Consider the following 19,351-nt stretch of genomic DNA (forward strand, 5'->3'; position numbering starts at 1 on the left):
AAGTCCCATATCAATGAGAACACAGATCACACTACTTCTCAGAGTAGCAATTTCAATAAGAAACATAGACAACTACTTCTCATGATGCTCTGTTTAGATGCTCAGGAAAATAAAAAAGAAACAACAAAAGAAAAAAAATGAAAAAAATCAAACATATGAATACACAGTGAACTTTTTCCTAAATCCACAGTTCTATGAAGAAAAAAAATCCATTTAATTGAGCTTAACTAGACAAACCTTTTCACCATTTCTGGAACACTACATAACAGAAATCATATGAAGCATTTTTTTTCTTGCATTACTTTTCTGGCTTTCTTGGCAACCAAATATACGACAAGTTCCCAACTTATTAAAGAAATTTGTTTGTGCAAATAATCTCACGGGAGAATATTCGCTCTTAGATCCTTCAACCTTCGATCTTCCTTCTCTCTCTTCCTTGATTACTGTAAAAAAGACTGGAGTAAATAGACCACACTCGTGGGGGGGGGGGGGGGTGTTGGCCAAAGGCCCTCCTATGCCTAAGTTAGTTCGAGTGTTTGTAGGAAAACAATAGCTAAGCAAAGGGTACGGAGTTGTATGTATGGTGTGAACCGGGCGGCCGGAGCCGTGTGTGGTAGCCGAAGATGTGTGGAGAAAATATGGAGAGTGGAGAGTGGAGAGTGGAGAGAGCTTTGGGTATTTTTCTCGGGTATTAGGAGTAAGTTTAGATGTACCTTGAATGATGAATGAAGTCATCTATTTATAGGAGCCTTGGAGCTAGGGTTTCGTAGAGTTTCGTAGAGAATAAACTCTGATTAAATGGAGTTTATTCTTTACCCAAATTCGTAGAGATTGAGTCGGACTTGATTATAACTGAATTAATGATATTATCTCATTAATTATAAGATAATATCCTATAATTAAGATATTATCCCCTTATTAGGATAATATCCAAATTAATGATATTATCTTATTAAATAAAGATAATATATTATAATTAAGATATTATCCCTATTAATTAATTAACCAAATAAATTGGTTTAATTAATTAATTTAAGGGATAATCTTCTTTTCCACGTGGCGTGCTGTGATTGGAAACGAAAATATTTGCTCCCACAAATGCCCCCCAGCTTCTGCATGGCGCTTGTGTGGCATGTAGGAGATGAAATTATTTTTCGGGCTCTCCAACTGTGTCTGGGCTTTCTTCTGTGAGTTGGACTCCTTTTGCAGATCGAATTCCCAATTGGAGTAGACTTCTGACTGTTCTTGGAGTTGGAATCCCAGTAGGAATGAGCTTGCGATTCCTTCTTGACCCGGGTTGTCCAACTTGTATAAATACAAGGCTTCTCTTCACTCTTTCTCACATTGCAAACTTAACTTCTCTACTTTCTAGCTTGAGAAAGATCTTGGAGAATTTGTACTGCTTGTCGAAGAGAGGAGTTGCCGTGCATCCTAAGGTAAGTCGAGCATGTATATTTTTTCTTCGTCTTCTCTTTTTCATTGCGAGGACCAACTGGGTAGGACTAGGTTGGTTGTCGTCGTGATTGGTGGTCGAAGACGGTTGGAGAGGCGGTGGGCCGCTGGTGGCTACTGAGCGAGTATCGGGAGGAAGTTGGTGGTCTGCCCCCTGCTCAAGATGTTGAGAGATTGAGGCATAATGGTCTAGACTTTGATAATTTGCTGGCTGGGCAGGAGGAGTGTTCTGCCGGACCCCCCCTAAAAAAGGAAGACTGATGTTAAGTCTTCAAGGAATGAAGTTACGACTTCGTGGGTGAAGGATGTGTCTCCGTTTGAAGAAGAAGCCAAAGATCCCTTTTACTGAGAAGACTCAAGTAGGAGTTGTTCCCTCATCATCAGCTAGGGTTAAGCATCTCGTTGATGCAAGTGATTGACAGTATGCGCAATGTTCGAGATGTTCCACTCAATCCTCCTGCTAACAAGCTTGAGGACCGTGTTCTGCTCCGTGAAGTAGTCTGTGCGCGAACTAGTTCACCTATTGGGAGGCAAAGAGATGCTAATATTCCTCTCCAAAGTTCGAGTCGTCTACACTAGTCCAAGGATGGAGATTGAACTAGGAGGTCTGCTCATCTGTCCAACCATTATGATCTAGTTGTTGGGTCACGAGTAGTCAATCGTGGAGTTGATTCAGCGTCGTTGACTCTTTTAGAAGTGAGGATGACAACGGCTAAGAAGACGAGAGATTCATCTACCCAGGCTAAAGGTTCTTCCGCAACATCAACTACTGATCCCAAGGTGGACAAGTCCAGCCCTGCAAGGGATGCAGGCGTGTTTGATTTGCTGAACACGAACTTCCTGTCAAGTCCATCCACTTATGTTGAGCTAGTTGATCAAATCCGTCAGGCTGGCAATCTTGGTACTTTCTCAAGTCTTTCCTTGGAAAAACAAAGGGAAGTGACATTTCATCTACTTCAAAAAGGAGTAGGTTTTTGCTGCTAAGACTGTTCGGAACTCGTCTGCTGTTGCCCCCTCTTCTGCTCAGTTTAACGATTTGGAGAAGAAGGATGCCGAACTGATTAGCAAGCTTTCTATCGAGCAAACCCGTTATGAGAAGAAGACGTCTGATTTAAGGACGATGATATCTGAGCTGAAAAGTTCCCTTGCTGAGAAGGATTCTGAGCTTAGCTCTTCTACTGCTGACTTGGCTAGTTGAAAATATGCTTGCTTCCGTCTTGAGCGCAAGAATGATGACATCTCTCTTAGTTATGACAAGCTATTGGCTAGATTTCGAGCCTATCACAAGTCTGCTGAAGAATCCAAGTTCGAAGCTACCATGGATGCATACAAGCTGAGCTACTTGGACTGCACAAATGGATATGATCCTTTTTATGTCATTGGAGATAGAGACATCAAGATGCTCTGTCCTAACTTGCTCATTGTGCAAAGTGAGCAGGTTAATGATGTGAACGTGGAAGGAGCTGAAGAGCAGGTGGCTGAAGAGACAGTAGTTGAAGAGGATGCAGCTGATGAGGTGGTGGCAGACATCATGGATCAGGCATGTGGAGCTGCTGAGAGCGTGGCTGATCAGGTGAATGCTGAAGAGGCCACAGATCAGGGATCCCCTGCTGGCGTCTCAGAGTAAATGAAGACTCATTTATTTCTCTACAGCTTTCGTAGTCTGCTTTCTTCTTTAGAATAATTGGTCTGGATTAACCATCTTCTTTTTGTTGAACTCAACCAGTTGGTCAGTTTGCTATGGAAATTTCAGTTGCCTTTTCTAACATCAATCTACATAGTGCCTTGTGAACTGCTTGAGTGTCTCTGGGTTGTGGCATGTTTGGCCTACGTCTGGAGACGTGCCGATGAGAGTGGCATGTTTAGCTTACGTCCGAAGAGGTGTCAATGAGAGTGGCCCGTTTGGCTACGTCCGGAGACGTGTCGATGAGAGTGGACCGTTTGGCCTACGTCCGGAGACGTGTCGATGAGAGTGGCCCGTTTGGCCTACGTCCGAAGACGTGTCGATGAGAGTGACCCGTTTGGCTTACGCGCGGAGACGTGTCAATGAGTGTGGCCCGTATCGATGAGAGTGGCCCATTTGGCCTACGTCAAGGGACGTGTCGATGAGAGTGGCCCGTTTGACCTACGTCCGGAGACGTGTTGATTAGAGTGGCCTGTTTGGCCTACGTCCGGAGACGTGTCGATGAGAGTGGCCCGTTTGGCCTATGTCCGGAGACGTGTCGATGAGAGTGGCCTGTTTGGCCTCTGTCCGGAGATGTGTCGATTGCTTTCGTGAACACTTCATTGGAAAGAAAAGCTTGAACTTGTATTATGTCTATGTGACTACATTGCTTTATTGAACAAAAGAGATGAGTTGCATGGGTAGCATCAAAAGTAACTTGGCTTCAATGAAGGTGAGGGAGGCTCGGCCGCCTGCTTGGCGGCGAGCTGATAGGTGAGGAGCTTCGTGGATAATACCCCTGTAAGTGATGGGCATTCCATTGTCTTGGAACTTCCTTCCCTTAAAAGATGATGCCATGATCATCTTCCATGACTGGGTAGCTGGTGACAGCTTGGGAGACGAAAGTTGCTTGCTTGATCTTTCTCTTCTGCTCCCTGGTGGTCAGCTCGGACTCTTGGAGTTGGCTAGAATTGCGTTGATCCGTATGACTTTTTTCGTGAAGGCTCATTGGCAGCTGCATCATAATCCTTGATTTGCTGGATAAACCCTCTTACAATGAATTCCGTGCAATGGCCATCTCTAACTAGCTCCTTGAGATGCCTTTTCCAAGCGAAGCAGTTGTTTGTGTAATGACCGTGCCCTTCATGGAATGCGCAGTATCTACTGGTATCTTTCTTGGCTGCGTTTCCCTTCAATGGTTCCTTCAACCAAGGCATGCCCTGTACTTGGGCTAGGATCTGGTGAATCGGGATAGTGAACTTGGTGTAGCTCTGAGCTGCTGGAGCACCTTCCTGAGGCTGTGATCTGCGCTTGCCTTCATCCTTGTTGTTGCCGTTCCTTTGGCTTGCCTGCTCAGCTTATTGATCGGCTTGCTTGGCAGACTTCTTTGCGGTGATCCGGTCGTCGTCCCAAAGTGTGTAGTGCTCTGCTATCGTGAAGACTTCTACCAGTGTTTGGCAGGGAGAGATAGTCAACTTGCCATACAGCTCACACTGAGTTGGCAAGCCCCTCTTGAAGGCAGAGGACGCAACTTTGTCATCACATCCTATGATTTTTGCCCTCTCCGCCTTGAACCTCTTGATGTAGTCTCGGAGGGATTCATCGGACTTCTTGTGTACGTTGAACAGATGGTCAGGGTTCTTCTTAATCGTCGGGTAAGAAGTGTATTTCTTGGTGAAGACGTAAGCAAGCTCTTTGAAGCTGTTGATCGACCCTGATGGCAAGGTGTGGAACTAGTCTTGAGCTGCTCCTAGCAAAGTCATTGCAAACACTTTGCACATTAACGCGTCTTCAGCCTTGTGGAGGATCATAACACTGTTGAACTGCTTCAGATGACTTTCAGGATCAGAATCCCATTTGAAGCATGTGAAAAAGGGCGTTGAGAATCATTTTGCGGGAGCAGCCTGCTCAATTTCAGTAGTAAAAGGTGAGGAGTTTGCTCGGTCTACCTCCATGTGTAATGCATCTTCGAAATTTCCACCAATCCTTAATTCTCGAAGTCGGTTATTTACAAGCTTCTGAACATCTTCCGCACACATAGCTGGTGGTCACGTTGATGACCTTCGCAATTTGGGCTACGCTGATTGACTTCCTCGTTGGTTCGCAAGGGTCGACCTTCTCGGTTATGCTGTCTAGGCAGCGTGTTGGTGGATTGCGCTTACGAGGAATTTCCTGTAGCTTGTCGACGGGAATTAGTTCTTCCGGAGCGGGCAGCGGAGCGCCTTTATTCACGATCCCCATTGTGGGGGTCGTCAGGTTGACCTCCCTGGGGGCCTAGCCTTTCGTGAACATTGGTCCTTGAACTCAATCTGGATGAAAGACTTCGTCTGCTCTGAGTGTAGCTTGCAGATGCTTGTGACATGTCGGCAAGCCGACCTCTTTGTTGTCCCTCTCCTTGTCTACTTACTCCTGCTCGACCTGCTTGATACACATCGAACTGCCTATAGACGCGTTCGTCCATCCTTCTCTCTTCGCCCTATTGTCTAAGGCCAAGATTTTGAGCCAAGTTTATTTGGTTAAGGAGCTGCCTCATCAAATTGTTTTGGTCGTCCATTCTTTGCTGGTCAACTCTCAGATTGAGATCTACTTAACTTCGTGGATCGGGAGGAGAGAAGGGCTAGGGTTTCATTGGAGGTGTACGCGGGAGCGTACGTCGTACGCTGGGGCAATGGTGGGAATGCTTGAAGTTGCTCCAAGATCGGGCCTAAGTCGGCGGTGGTCGTGAGCCCACCCTGATGGGAGGTTCCACCATGTTCGGCGGCGGCACTATGAAGGTGGCTAGATCCAGCTGTGGGGCCTTGAGATGGTACGGCGATGGCAGAGGCTAGTGCAATGGTCCTAGCTACGAGTCCAGCAGGTGGCACGGGGTGGTTGCAGTGGTGCGGCATCAAGGCTTTGCTGCGGGTTCACGGCGGCGAGAGGTGGAGGTGCCACCATGTCAATCGTGGGATCGTGGGAGGAGTGACTTTGGGCCATCACGGATCGTGCCATCGCGGCGGTTTTGCTCCTCGTGCACTTGCTTCCAACCATGGTTGTTTGGAAGGCTTCGGTGGATTGGAAAATAGGAGGAACGGATTCCTTGAGCACGCGTTGAGTATAACTCGTGCTCTCAATGAAAGCACCAAATGTTTGTGAAAATAATCTCACGGGAGAATATTCGCTCTTAGATCCTTCAACCTTCGATCTTCCTTCTCTCTCTTCCTTGATTCCTGTAAAAAAGATTGGAGTAAATAGACCACACCCGGGGGGTGTTGGCCAAAGGCCCTCCGATGCCTAAGTTAGTTCGAGTGTTTGTAGGAAAACAATAGCTAAGCAAAGGGTACGAAGTTGTATGTATGATGTGAACCGGGCGGCCGGAGCCGTTTGTGGTAGTCAGAGTTGTGTGGAGAAAATATGAAGAGTGGAGAGGGAGAGAGCTTCGAGTATTTTTTCTCGGTATTAGGAGTAAGTTTAGATGTACCTTGAATGATGAATAAAGTCATCTATTTATAAGAGCATCGGGGCTAGGGTTTCGTAGAATTTCGTAGAAAATAAACTCTGATTAAATGGAGTTTATTCTTTACCCAAATTCGTAGAGATTGAGTCGGACTTGATTATATCTGAATTAATGATATTATCTCATTAATTATAAGATAATATCCTATAATTAAGATATTATCCCCTTATTAGAATAATATCCAAATTAATGATATTATCTTATTAAATAAAGATAATATCTTATAATTAATATATTATCCCTATTAATTAATTAACCAAATTAATTAAGTTAATTAATTAATTTAAGGAATAATTTTCTTTTCCACGTGGCGTGCTGTGATTGGAGACGAAAATATTTGCTCCCACACCTCAAAATTCAAAACCCAGAACCCAATATCCAAATTGCAAGAAATAAAGAGAGAGGGAAAAAAACAGAAAAGCACATGAAGAATTTCATTGAACATGGAAGTATGTTTAACGAATCTGATGGCAGCCCAAAATTGGTCTTTGGTCCAATCACCATCTTCTCCAAGCAATTGCAGAGGGCAAGAGCCATTGATGAGCTTCTGAAGTAAGAAAAAGAACCTTTCATCACTTGATTAATCGAACCTAACTTTTGTGCGCTGAAGAGGAAAACTTTGCTGCAGCAACCATGGTTGCCTCTGTCCCAGAACTTATTGTAACAGATTTTCCCCTCCTTACTTTTTCATCTTTACCAGCTGATGATGAAACAAAGAAGCACGAACTGATCAATGAACTCAATCTTGTTGAGCCACTGCTCTCTTTCTTCTTGTCCTTGACCATCTTGCTTGTCAAATATTCGACTTGCAATATGTATCAGATGAACAGAAGCAGAATTCGATGATTATTAGGGGCTACATCTGGTCGCAATGGTGATGGAAGGCGTTGGGCAGAGCGAAGAGAGGAAGCGAAAGGTCCGGCTTTGCAGGAGGGTTTTGTGGTTAGGGTTTTGGGGAAGAAGAAGAAGCTGCTGGTACCGTGATTGATTTTCCATGTCAGTGCTATTTTGCAAGGGTAGCTCGGGCATAGTTTAAAGAGTCATTTACTTTGTAAGTTTTAAAGATGGGTCAAGCTTTTTAAGAATAAGGGTAGAATTGTCTTTTAAGTTTTATTTTTAAGGTGGCCCAACGAATCGGGGCCTCCTCTTCGGCTTAATCCAAAATAATAATTCTTTCCTAGGTATTAAAACCCAAACAAAAATATTCAATGTCTCAAATACTAATTAGTAAAGTTACTTATGTCTAATACCTAATTTTTCTTAATAAATTTCATCTCCCTTATTTCTAAGTCTTCTTCTCTTCTTCTACTTCTTCTTCTTCTTCTTCTTCTTCTTCTTCTCTCTCTCTCTCTCATTCATTCATTATCTTCTCCCTCCCACCAACAACTCACCTCTCTTAGCTCCAAAAAATCAGATTCATCATTGAGGAATCTTAGCCTAGGTGACTCACCCCCTAATAGCCTTCCAACTCACACCTTAGGCTAATAACTCACCTATAATTAAGGTTACCAACTCATCTCCAAAATGATTGTGGATTTGAAAGGCTGAGGCAAGGGGGAAAAAATAGGAGGAAGAGTGGCTGCTGCCCTCCACGTTTCAGATTCTTCTATTTTTTTTATATAAAAAAATTCATACAAGGACATTTTGGTAATAATCACACATAGGGGTATTTTGATCATTTTGGCCCAAAATTCAGAAACGATTTCCTATGCGTTCATTGAGTCGAATACTATCGTTCTACTTGAGAATCATAATGATATCACTTCAAGTTCTTATACTTTGAAAAATTCAGAAAATGTTACATAAGGGCATTTTTGTCCAACTTGAAATTAAACACACTTAATCCAATATTCTCAATCCAAAATCACTTGATGAAATACCCATAATCATCCTCCACCATAATATTATTTTTTCACTACATACAAAAATCTACTTTGAATTTTTCGGGGTATCACATAAATCGGGTGACTCCCTCCCCCATCATGTTGTAGAGAGATTTTCCTCCCCAGTTTTATGATGGGTTTTGCTTCTCCCCAATTTTGTGCTAAGTTTTGCTTCTTCCCAGTCCTTTTGGATTTGTTTTTAAAATCCTTTATGTTGAGGAGATAGAGTTGCTAGATTTAGATGGATCTTTCATACTGGGTGTTGTAAGATCATGTGGAATGCTGGAGGTGTTGTGGCCTTCTTTGGCCAAGTGGATGTTGAGCGATAAGGCCATTTCACTTTTGGTACTTCTGGATCCCTATTCATGCAAAATCAATTGTTATCAAGGTCTCTCTGTAGCACTAGTGCTGTAAAGAGTTTTCTTGATCCTCTATCTGTCACTCTAAGTGAGCTGGGCTTGAATTTGTAATAGTTATTACTTACTGTCTTGTTGGATTTATTGTATGCTCTTCATTTGGGATATGTTCTTCTTGGACATCCCTTGTATTTGCCCCTTTATTAATGAAATTATGCGTGTTCTAAAACATATATATATATATTAAAAAGAAATAGTTAACGAGATCTAGCCAAGTGGAAAATGATCTTACCTTGTAGACCAATAGTGTCAATTTCAAATCTCCATAACACATTGGTAGTGTGTGTGTGAAGAACCATCCTGTTGTAATTTAGACTATCACTTGTATTTAAAATCTAAAAAGAAATATAACTCTAAAATTTTAATCAATAAGGAGGAAAGTAGAATTTTTTTCATTCTTTTTGGTGCATGCTTTAATTTCACGATGTATTGGCTAAGTTTGGTACTCTATCATTCACCAAGTGCCATATTTATCTCAATATAATGTTAGTAGGAATATTTAAAAAAACACAGATTTTATTAGAGTAGCCAACCTTGCAAATTCCCTTGGGAATACACTAGATAACATCTTAAGCTTCCAACCTAAACACAGTTACCCACCTGAGCTTCTTCTGCCTATCACACTGAAAACTGCCCAACCCGCCCAACCCTTTCTTAGCCTCTCCTCAAAACACAGCATATTTACACATCTCTTTTTTTTTATTTTTTTCCCCTACATTGGAAATTTATCATCATAATTCACCCCTACATTGGAAATTTATCATCATAATTCACCCTTGAGAAAGCTTCTGCAGACACTCTTCCATGCCTCTTGGTCTGGCTCACTAGCCTGCAGCTTGGCCTTCAACTCCTCAGTTTCGGTGTCCTAAAACCAAATTAACAGTAAAGAAATTACGTTACGAAATACGAATAGCACTCTCAGTTTAGCTTCTAGCACAATAAATACTCGTACCACGATGTATTCGAGTTTCACGAGACGATCAATAAGGTTGAGAAGGATGTCCTTGGTGTACTCAGGGTGGCCTTGGATGCCCATGATGTGATCTCCATACTTGAACATCTCCACCCCAGTCTTCTCCGACCATGCAATCAACTCAGCCTTCGGAGGAAGCTCCCACACCTAATTCATTTTTAATTTTTAATTTTAGTAAGCAAAACTTACTAGCTAGGTCTATTAGCAGTGCATTTCTGGAGATACAAACCTCATCTCGATGGATTTCATATATGGAGAGAAGAGCTGGAATTTTGAGAGATGAGAAAGCCTTGGAAGATGCCGACAAGTGGACGGTCCGGATTCCTATGTCCCACCCGGTGATTGCCCTGCCGGATTTTCCTCCCAACGCACGGCTCAAAATCTAATCAAACCATTAAAAACAATATCAATTACATCATTTATCATATATATATATATATATATATCAAATGTACAGCTCATTGCAAACCTAAAAGGGAAACCAGAAAAAGAAACAGATGTTCAAGATAGGGAAAGGCAATAATTTATAGGGTGGATAAGGGTCGTGAGCTCAACCATTTCCATGTAACCTAAAGAAATATCTTATTATTTCATTCAAAGAATTGACATATAACCAAAAGGTGGCCTTCCAAATTTTTTTTTTAAAAAAAAAAGAACCATTGAGCTCAATCTTTTTACCTCCATTGATCCTACAATACCACAGATTCCATTACAATTCAAAAAGATTAAAGAAGACAAAAAAGAGCTAGATTCTGAAGCAATTTAAACTAATATGATATTCTAACGTGTGCATTTGATGTTACACAACTTTATCTTAATGTTCATAATGGGGGACAATGCAAGACATTGCATCAAGCACCCAAATGGTGAAGGTAAAAGCCAATGAGAAATCCAAATTTAATAAAATAAAATAAAATTGGAGAAGGTCCGCATTTTTCTCCACAAGTTATATAATATATATATACAGAGTGAGAGAGAGAGGGAGAGAGCGACTTTGGCCACCGACTATTTTCAATGTGAAAAGCACACAACATGAGCCTAAAAGGACTTCCACAAACTACCCTTTTGTCCACATTAGACTGTTGGATAGATCGAGCATGCAAATGCAATGAAACTTTCATACATATTATAATTGAAGTCTGGCCTACGTCAATTGAATTAGCTTTTAGTGACATGAGTTTTCAGCTTTTTGTGTGGAAGTTTACCCTAACCCAATCATCAACGATCAAGAGAACCCACATACATACATATATATATATATGAGAATAATCTCCTTTGAAAACGTGCAACACATGTAACACAGTCACTATAATGAGTCTTTTATATACGACACTACGTAAAAAAACATATACAACGGTAGAACATTTCGGTTAAAAGATCAAGTCTATTTAATTTAATGCAATTTTAGACTGTGTATCAAAAAACGGACTAAGATTCGTGATGCTACTCAACAAATTTAAACCATTCTATATGCGTATTGACAAAGTTGACACAATTTAGGGTTTTGACATTGACAATTGCTATTGTTTCTCTATGTCTAATAATAACAAAGTTATTTGTCCGCTCAATGATGTAATCTATATCCATATGGCCAAATATTACAATTATTTAGTATGAATTATTCATTTTTATGTGAATAATATTAATATCAACTCCTTTAGGTGAAGCGTTTAGTCTAGTGCCCAACTGGGTAATGTTTTTAGTGGGCACCGCGTACTTGGTGTCCATGATCTCATTGTCATGTAAAAGCCAAGCACCAGAGAGTAAGCCACGTTCTCACCACGTGGAACAAACAAATGGTTTAACTTGGGCCCACAAGAGAGGAGTGGGAAACCCCTCCTGTCCCTAACAACAAAATCCAAATTGATATTGTAAATTGATTTGACAAAAATATCTACAACTGTTGAAATTGACATGTTTTTTGACCATTAGAAAGTATTTCAGATGTTGTTAGGATGTGACACAAAAATTTTCAACTTTCTATCTTTGGGAGACTGACTGGGCTCCCTCTCTTTGTTGCTCTCGCTTTCTTTTTCGACCTTTTTGGGCACGCGTGCTTGTAAAATCTCGATTTGTAATTCTCTTTTTCACATCCAAAAATTAAGGAAAAACAACCAAACAAGTTTCGGAATTTCACCTAAACAGACAACAAAAGAGGGCAAAAGATTTACTTTTTTCTCTTTTTTTAAAGCACATAAAATCACCGTAATTATTTTTTTACTAAGAAAAGAGAGGGACTATAGAAGGAGGTGGCGGCACAAAGGCGTCACAATCGTACGGTGGATGGACCACTGACACACAAGTTCCCGTCTGATGGACCACACACCAACCTTTTTGGAGCGATTCTCGACTCAACCCCTAAACTGCCTGCGCGTATTGTTATAGGTGGTGGGCCCCTCCCTTTCACTAGGACAACATGACGACCAGCTCAAACTTCCCATTCGACCCAAAAAAAACAACTTCCCATTTTAAGCGTTTCTTGGCGTTTCGTTTTCTTCAACGCCAATTAGATGGACTTATTTTTAATCTCAATTAATTCCGCACCCCCGAAATGACCCTTATACCCTTATAGATTAAAATGTCCAAAATGCCCTCAATTTTAAAAGCCGAAAGAAAAAAAAAGTGACAATGAACGGAGCAAAATGACCTTGGAACTTTTTTCTTCATGGAATCAATCCAAAATCCAAAAAACCAGGAAAAACTGGGAAACCTATTTAAGCAAATTAAACTGAAATGACGATAATGCCCTTGTGGGTGAGAAAATGAACTTACCTGGTGGCCAAAGCAAATGCCCAGGACCTTCTTCTTCATGTCATCCAATTTCTTCAGGAGGGCCAAGAGCCTGCAGATCCAAGCATCATTGCCATGGGCATCTCTGCTGCTGCCAGATATCACAAACCCATCATAGCCGTCAATCTCCTCATCCAATGGGAACTCCCCACATGCCACTCTGTACAGGTCCCAGGCCTCCCCTTCCTCAGAGAGCATTTTCAGAAAAACCCCAAAGTACCCTCCATACATCTTCTTCACGTACTCCGAGTCCTCTGCACACAAAAGCAGAGCAAATTTCTTACCACCCATCTTCCCCTCTCTCTCTCTCTCTCTCTTAATGTGGATTAAATCCTGTGTTGTTTAGGGTTTTCTAGAGAGAGGTTGGAAGACCTCTCTGACTCTTCAAAATGGGATTTTTTGAGAGAGACAGAGAGGATTTTGGTGTGGAAAGTTGAAACTCCTTGGACTTGTCTGTTGAAGAAGAATGGAGATTGCCAGATGGGGCAATTGGAAAACCAATGGGGCTGGTTTTAAACTGGTGGGGTTCTAGAAAGGGCCATGTTTGGCTTCCTATTTTACAAATTTGACACCCTAGGGTGATTTGTCAAATCTACCCCTTTCCATTTGGCTCATCTTTATTTATTTATTCATTTTGCTTTACATATATAGTTTTATTTTGTTCCCATAAAATATTCTACAGTGAACAACAATGAACCTGCCTGCCAAATTGGCCTCCATTTGAACCAGAAATGAACCTTCTCACAATCCCCACGCAAAGATGCACTGCCCTGTCAAAGTGACAAAGACCCAAAAAGCAAAATCTGTTCTCTAATCTTTTAAAGCATCTATTTTGTGTTTGATTGGGGTATTTTCATTTATTAATAAGGCATTGCATGGGAGGATTTGTTTAAGCAATATAATTTTCCTTTTTTAGAAACGATAATATACTAAACTAACACATATTACACCGATTCTACAACTAGAACCCAATCCAAGACCTTGTTTCGAGGAGTAATTATTTTTGTTTTTAAATGGAAAACAATTTGTTTGCTTTTTTTAATTTCCTTTTGTGACCTTTTTGACCCATGCAGATTATTGGAGAATGGAGTGCACGCACGCACCTCTTTTAATGCTTTTTTTTTTTAATGGAAAAAAATTTGCTCTACTGCAAATTGTGTGCATGTTAGTGGTCATTGGTGAACTGAAAAGGAACGTCATCCCTTTCCATTGATCGATATAAAAGCTATAGGCAATACATGCAGAAGGAACACAAAATCATCACAAGTCTCATTAAATGTTAATGATCATCAAATAATGTGTCATATTCTTACTTGTATAAACAAATGTTCATTGGGTGTTCCTCGATAAAAGACCTTAACTTGCAGATTAATGGTCTAAGGTTTGAACCTTATTGACACATTGGCAAAAGCAAAACACCCCTCCCCTCTTTCGAACTTACTTTTGTAGCATTATTTGTATTGCATTTTAGGTTAAAAATTGTCCATATTTTTCAATTAATTTTTGGTCTAGTTGTGTTTGTTTGGTGAGTTGGATTATGTAGTTGGATAAGATGCATACATAATCCTAATCAATTGTTTGGTGGCTTAACAACATGGATTGGATTATGTCTAATTATACTAGGGCCAAATGTAGTAGGATTATTAATTCTAACAAAATGTTGGGATTAAGTTGGATTAGATTATACTAAGCCCCTACTAAGCCATGCAGTAGTACTAATCCAATTCCTTAATCATGTGTAGTATTAAATACATCACTGCATTAGTATTATCATTTCCAATTCAGTGTAATTCAATGCAATCCAATCTTAGTCATCAAACATAAGTTCCAAATTTAAATCTACTTTTCCATTGATTAGAAAAAGTTCGAACCAAAAGCTTTTCTTCTTTGCATAAAGAAGAAAAAAGATGAAAAAAAAAATTTAGTTTTTCTTCTTTGCACAATGATAATCATCTAATTTATTTATTATCTTCCTTATCATAAAGAAGAAAAAAGTTTAGTTTTTTGGTTTATATATGATAATGTTGAGAAATTAGTTTGTCCATTTATATATATATATATATATATATTTTTTTTATAAGAGTTTGTCCATTTATATGATAAAGTCCTTTTATAGAAAGCAAGTTATCTTGAGAAATTAGATAAGTTTGAGGTTTGAATCTCTGTTAGTGTTGAGAAAGACACAACTAAAGTATTGGATTTGTGAGTGTGCAAGATTGTGTTTTTGGGCCTACAGGGAAATCTCCACTGAGATTTGGGTGAAGAGGAGTGATTTTTTTATTTTTTTTGTTTTAATGAACAAAAAGTTTAGAGGGAGGGGAGTTTACCTCATCCCAGAATCGGGGCATACCAAGGTCTCTTTGAGAACTTATAGAGAGGGTCTTAGCCTCTTTTTTGGTTTTTACAAATTACCTACTGAGAGAGATTGTCGGCAGTAGGACTTGAATCTAGACCTTACTAGCGAAGAGAACGCTCCTTACTACCAACTCAACCAACCGTCGTTGGTAGAGAGTGATTATTTTGAGAGTGTGCGAGAGGTTATTTTCTCTTCCATTTTAATCGTCTTCTCTTTTATTGGATTCATCATCATCGCTGGACTTGGCACGGTTTGAGGCACCATGTTTTATCTTGGGTTTGTGTTTTCTGCTTTAGTTTTGTCGACATTGGCTTGTGTGATCTTTCTTTGGACTATAAATTTTGTTCGTTGGCTCCATAATATTCCTAACAGATAGAAGGATTCTTTAATAAGATTTAAGACATGGAAAAAGCAATAGAATGGGAAAGAAAAGAAGAAATACTTTTAGTACGATTTATGTGATTAATTATGACATTATTTTGTTTTCACGCAATTAAAGAAATGGTTCATGTTGTTCATGGACATTTTGGAACAGTTTGGATGTCAACTGGGAGTGATTATAGAATACTATGGTAGTACAATCACGTGATACATCTTGTACACATATGTTATACTTGAATTGCAATTTTACTTGCAATAATACATTTCAATAGTTTCAAATCAATAGTTACATATACTTAAAGGTTTTTTTAAATGCTCAAATAAAATGAAATGAATAAATTTAATAACACTAAAACTTATACCCTTGAAATATTCTCAAAGAGATCTTTAAAAAGAGACTAATTTTGAATATATTTGAAAAAAATAATTGACGTATTTTTTTCTATTGCATTGAATTATTGTATTCAACTATTGAACAAGCATTGCAGATGCTCTTAACAACATAATGCATTAATTGCTTTACTTTTTTCTACTTTTTTTATTGGCATGTGGGTCCCATTGTTAGCCTATTGTAATTCGATAGAGGATTCATCACATGGCATGCTCTATTGCAATGAACTAAATCACACCATTGCAAGTAAGAATTTACTATTTTAGTTCAATTTCATGCAACAAAATTGCATTGATCCTAACCATTGCAAATGCTCTAAGGAAGAAATGAAATTTTTTTTGACCAAGTTGAAGGTAAAAGATGTATTACTCATGAAAAAAAACTTATCCCATCTAACCCCACAAAATGGTAAGATAACGACACCTTATAACTAATCCCTCCATCATGGAAAGTCATTCACTTCTATCTTCATTTCCTCCTTCAACATACCTTAGATTTAGTGACTTATCCAATCTAATCCAATCCTCTTTTTTTTTTTTCAGAGAGAAAAACGATAATTGTATTCATAAATTAAGCACAAAGACCATCAGCCACAAGGGCAACTACAAATGCTCACAAAGGGGTAATACAAATATAGAAGCATAGTAACCACATAAGGTTAATCCATATACAAGCCACAAAAGGCCAAAGAAATTTCGGCATAAAAGCAGCATGCTTGAACAAACCACACATGAATCACAGCGCCCAAATCGACCAATACAATTACAACTTTTAACTCTCACAAGTACATACTAAAAAACAATCAAACACCCAACTCACAAGGAGTTGATGCAATTATTACAAAATAAGAAAACTACAAACAAATAACCAAAACCAGCAGAGCCACTACTGCCGTTGTTGCCACCCCACCATAGATGTCGTTGCCACCTTGGAGATAGAGAACACCACCAAGATTGCAACCAGTCACCTTACAACTAAAACACCAACCAACAAAACCACAAATCCAAGCAAATCTAGATACAAGTAGCCTCCCCATAATTAAAACCCCAAATCCAATAGATGGGGAAGGAGAAAATGAGAGAGAAAAGAGACTAGGGTTTAGAGAGTTTTTTAATCCAATCCAATCCTAGTCTAGGCACCAAACGTCAAATTATTGTGGCCCTTGGGTATCTGTCTTTATTAGAGATGACACCAATCGCAACAAAGATGGCATGACTACTCACTGTGCCGTTATGATATTGGCCTTCCCTTGTCTCAGATTTTAATTATACGCATTGTATATGGTGGGATTCCATTCCAGTTGTTAACATAACTTTCAACTATCTTGCCAAACACTTTCTTTTCCTTATCTTCACGATAAAGGGGTTCTTGGATCATTGGGACTTGCTGAGTTGCTAGTACATTTAAACCAAGGGGGATGAAAGAGAAAATGAAAGACAACAAAAGAAACTATGCATTCCATGCAAAGAAAATATTGGCTAACCATTACCTCAAGAAGTGTCCTTCAAACCAACTATGCTTCAAAAACAACTTTATTAATTTCAGTTGTGATGCCATGGAAAAAAATTCCCAGAGCTGAGCACAAATACAATGCTAGGAAATATGCCAACCTATTATTTTCACAATATTATTCACAAATTCATTCCTAAATTAAGAGGAATTTTTATTTTTAACAACCAATATTAGAAGAAGGGGATATCGAATCTAGGACCTTGAGATAAATGCTCAAGTGGTTAATAACGAAGGATTTGAAGTCAATTTTTGAAATATATCTGGTGGTAGGGGGAAAGGAAATAATACAATTGAAAGTATAAGAATAATTCAAGAGTTCAATGAAGCAAATGTATGGAGGTTTTAGATAAAACTAACTTAAAAAAATTATAAACCAGATATATATTATTAAATCATAAAAATCGATAGGACAATGACTATAATTAGAAAAGGTATTATGCTTGCTTTACTAAACCATCTTGAAACCGCAATTGACTTGTGGCTCAAGTTGCGGATAACATTTGTCCTTGCATATGTCGTATTCTCACTTCGACTTCCCATTTCCCAATATTTCAAATGTATGAAAATAACGCTTCTTCAAATGAATTTGAGTCACTTGCATTTTTTATCATCTTTTATTTCCTTAACTTGCACGCTTGGTTTGCCAGATTGTTGGGAGCCATAAACTTTAGGGGAGCATTTTTGCTCATCACTTTAACCCAATGTATATTCTCATTATCTTTCTCAGCATTTGACATGTGTCTATTGATATAACCATAGTTGCATAAATACAAAGTAAAAAGTTAATTATAGTTATGCCAAAGGACATGTGTCAAGTGTTGAGAATGATGGTGAGAGTACACTTTGGGTTAAAGCGGTGAGCAAAAATATAACCTAAACTTTAGTAACTGTAGTTGAAGATGATATGAAGCATTCACTCACTTAGAAATCACCTATTCATGACTCATGTTGAATTGACCTTAGTCGAAGCTTTAGTTTTTTTCTCCTTTCTTGTTGGCCAATATGAGATGCAAGACCCTTTAGAAAGCACCTAGAAAATTACCTAATCAAAATTTATTGGGGAATCTGATTGTCGTTTTGCCCTTTGCCTGTTGAGTTTATAGTCAATAATATACCCACAAAAGTTTTGATAACAAAGTGAATTTCCACTTTCAATGATAGCTCATTCAAATTAAGCTAGAGTGGGTGGTTGATGAATCCACTAATAATACAGTCCTATTATGTCATCTTGATGACGGAAGTTGGAACAATGGGTCCAATTATTTCATCATATCTAAAGCAAATGCCAAAGGGAAATAAAAATCCTAAAAAAAACAAACCTCATAAATGCAACAAGCTGCTGTTGTTCCAAATAATTTTGGAGTTTTTATGGGTGCCCTAGCTATGTAAAGCCCCTCGTGGGGTTTCTATTCTAGCGATTTATGGAGAATTTTATTTGCTGTAGATGTTGGTTTTTTCCCTCTCCCCATTGAAACTGACTCTTTTGAAGCTGTTATGATGATTAATTCAAGGGAAACTATTTGGGCTAATGTTGGCAACATTGTGGATGATGTGAGAGACTTGCTCGTGCAATTTTCTTTAAAGGAAGTCCAATTTTGACATAGGGAGGATAACAAAGTGGCTTATGTTATTGCCCATTTTGTTTTACACGGATCCTTATTATTTGTTAGAAGAAGGCCATGTATGGCTAATGAATTGTATTATTGATGACCTTTGTAACCAATGCTTCCGGTTAATGAAATTTACTTCTTTTCGATAAAAAGAAGAAGAAGAAGAAGAGTTCATCAGAATTATTAGACTAAAACAAACTAAAAAACAAAATCAACACTCAACATCCTCTCGGGCAACCCGTCACTACTACAAAAATCGAAATAGACGACGGTAATCCACCGTTGTGTATTCGGTTTTTCAACCATCGTGAAATCGAGCGACATCTTTTGATGCATAAAACCACGAAGGTAAATCCCCGTCGTCTATTATTTGTAAAGACGACGCTTTTACTCAAAACCGTCGTCTATTATGAAGTAAAGACGACCTT

The 19,351-nt window shown here is 39.1% G+C and overlaps 1 protein-coding gene across 1 annotated transcript; it reads right to left on the minus strand.

Moving 5' to 3' along the window:
• Positions 1-9,408: 9,408 nt before the first annotated feature.
• On the minus strand, positions 9,409-13,166 carry LOC110759102 (gamma-glutamyl peptidase 5). The gene is made up of 4 exons (XM_021961133.2): positions 12,656-13,166; positions 10,113-10,265; positions 9,863-10,030; positions 9,409-9,775 (listed from the first exon to the last, which is right to left on the minus strand). Exons 1-4 carry the CDS (start codon positions 12,962-12,964, stop codon positions 9,674-9,676), a joined length of 732 nt encoding a protein of 243 aa, XP_021816825.1. The 5' UTR covers positions 12,965-13,166; the 3' UTR covers positions 9,409-9,673.
• Between the last annotated feature and the right edge of the window lie 6,185 nt (positions 13,167-19,351).

The sequence above is a fragment of the Prunus avium genome, chromosome 8 (genome assembly GCF_965620075.1).
Source record: "Prunus avium chromosome 8, drPruAviu1.hap1.1, whole genome shotgun sequence".
In the NCBI taxonomy this organism is placed as follows: Eukaryota; Viridiplantae; Streptophyta; class Magnoliopsida; order Rosales; family Rosaceae; genus Prunus; species Prunus avium.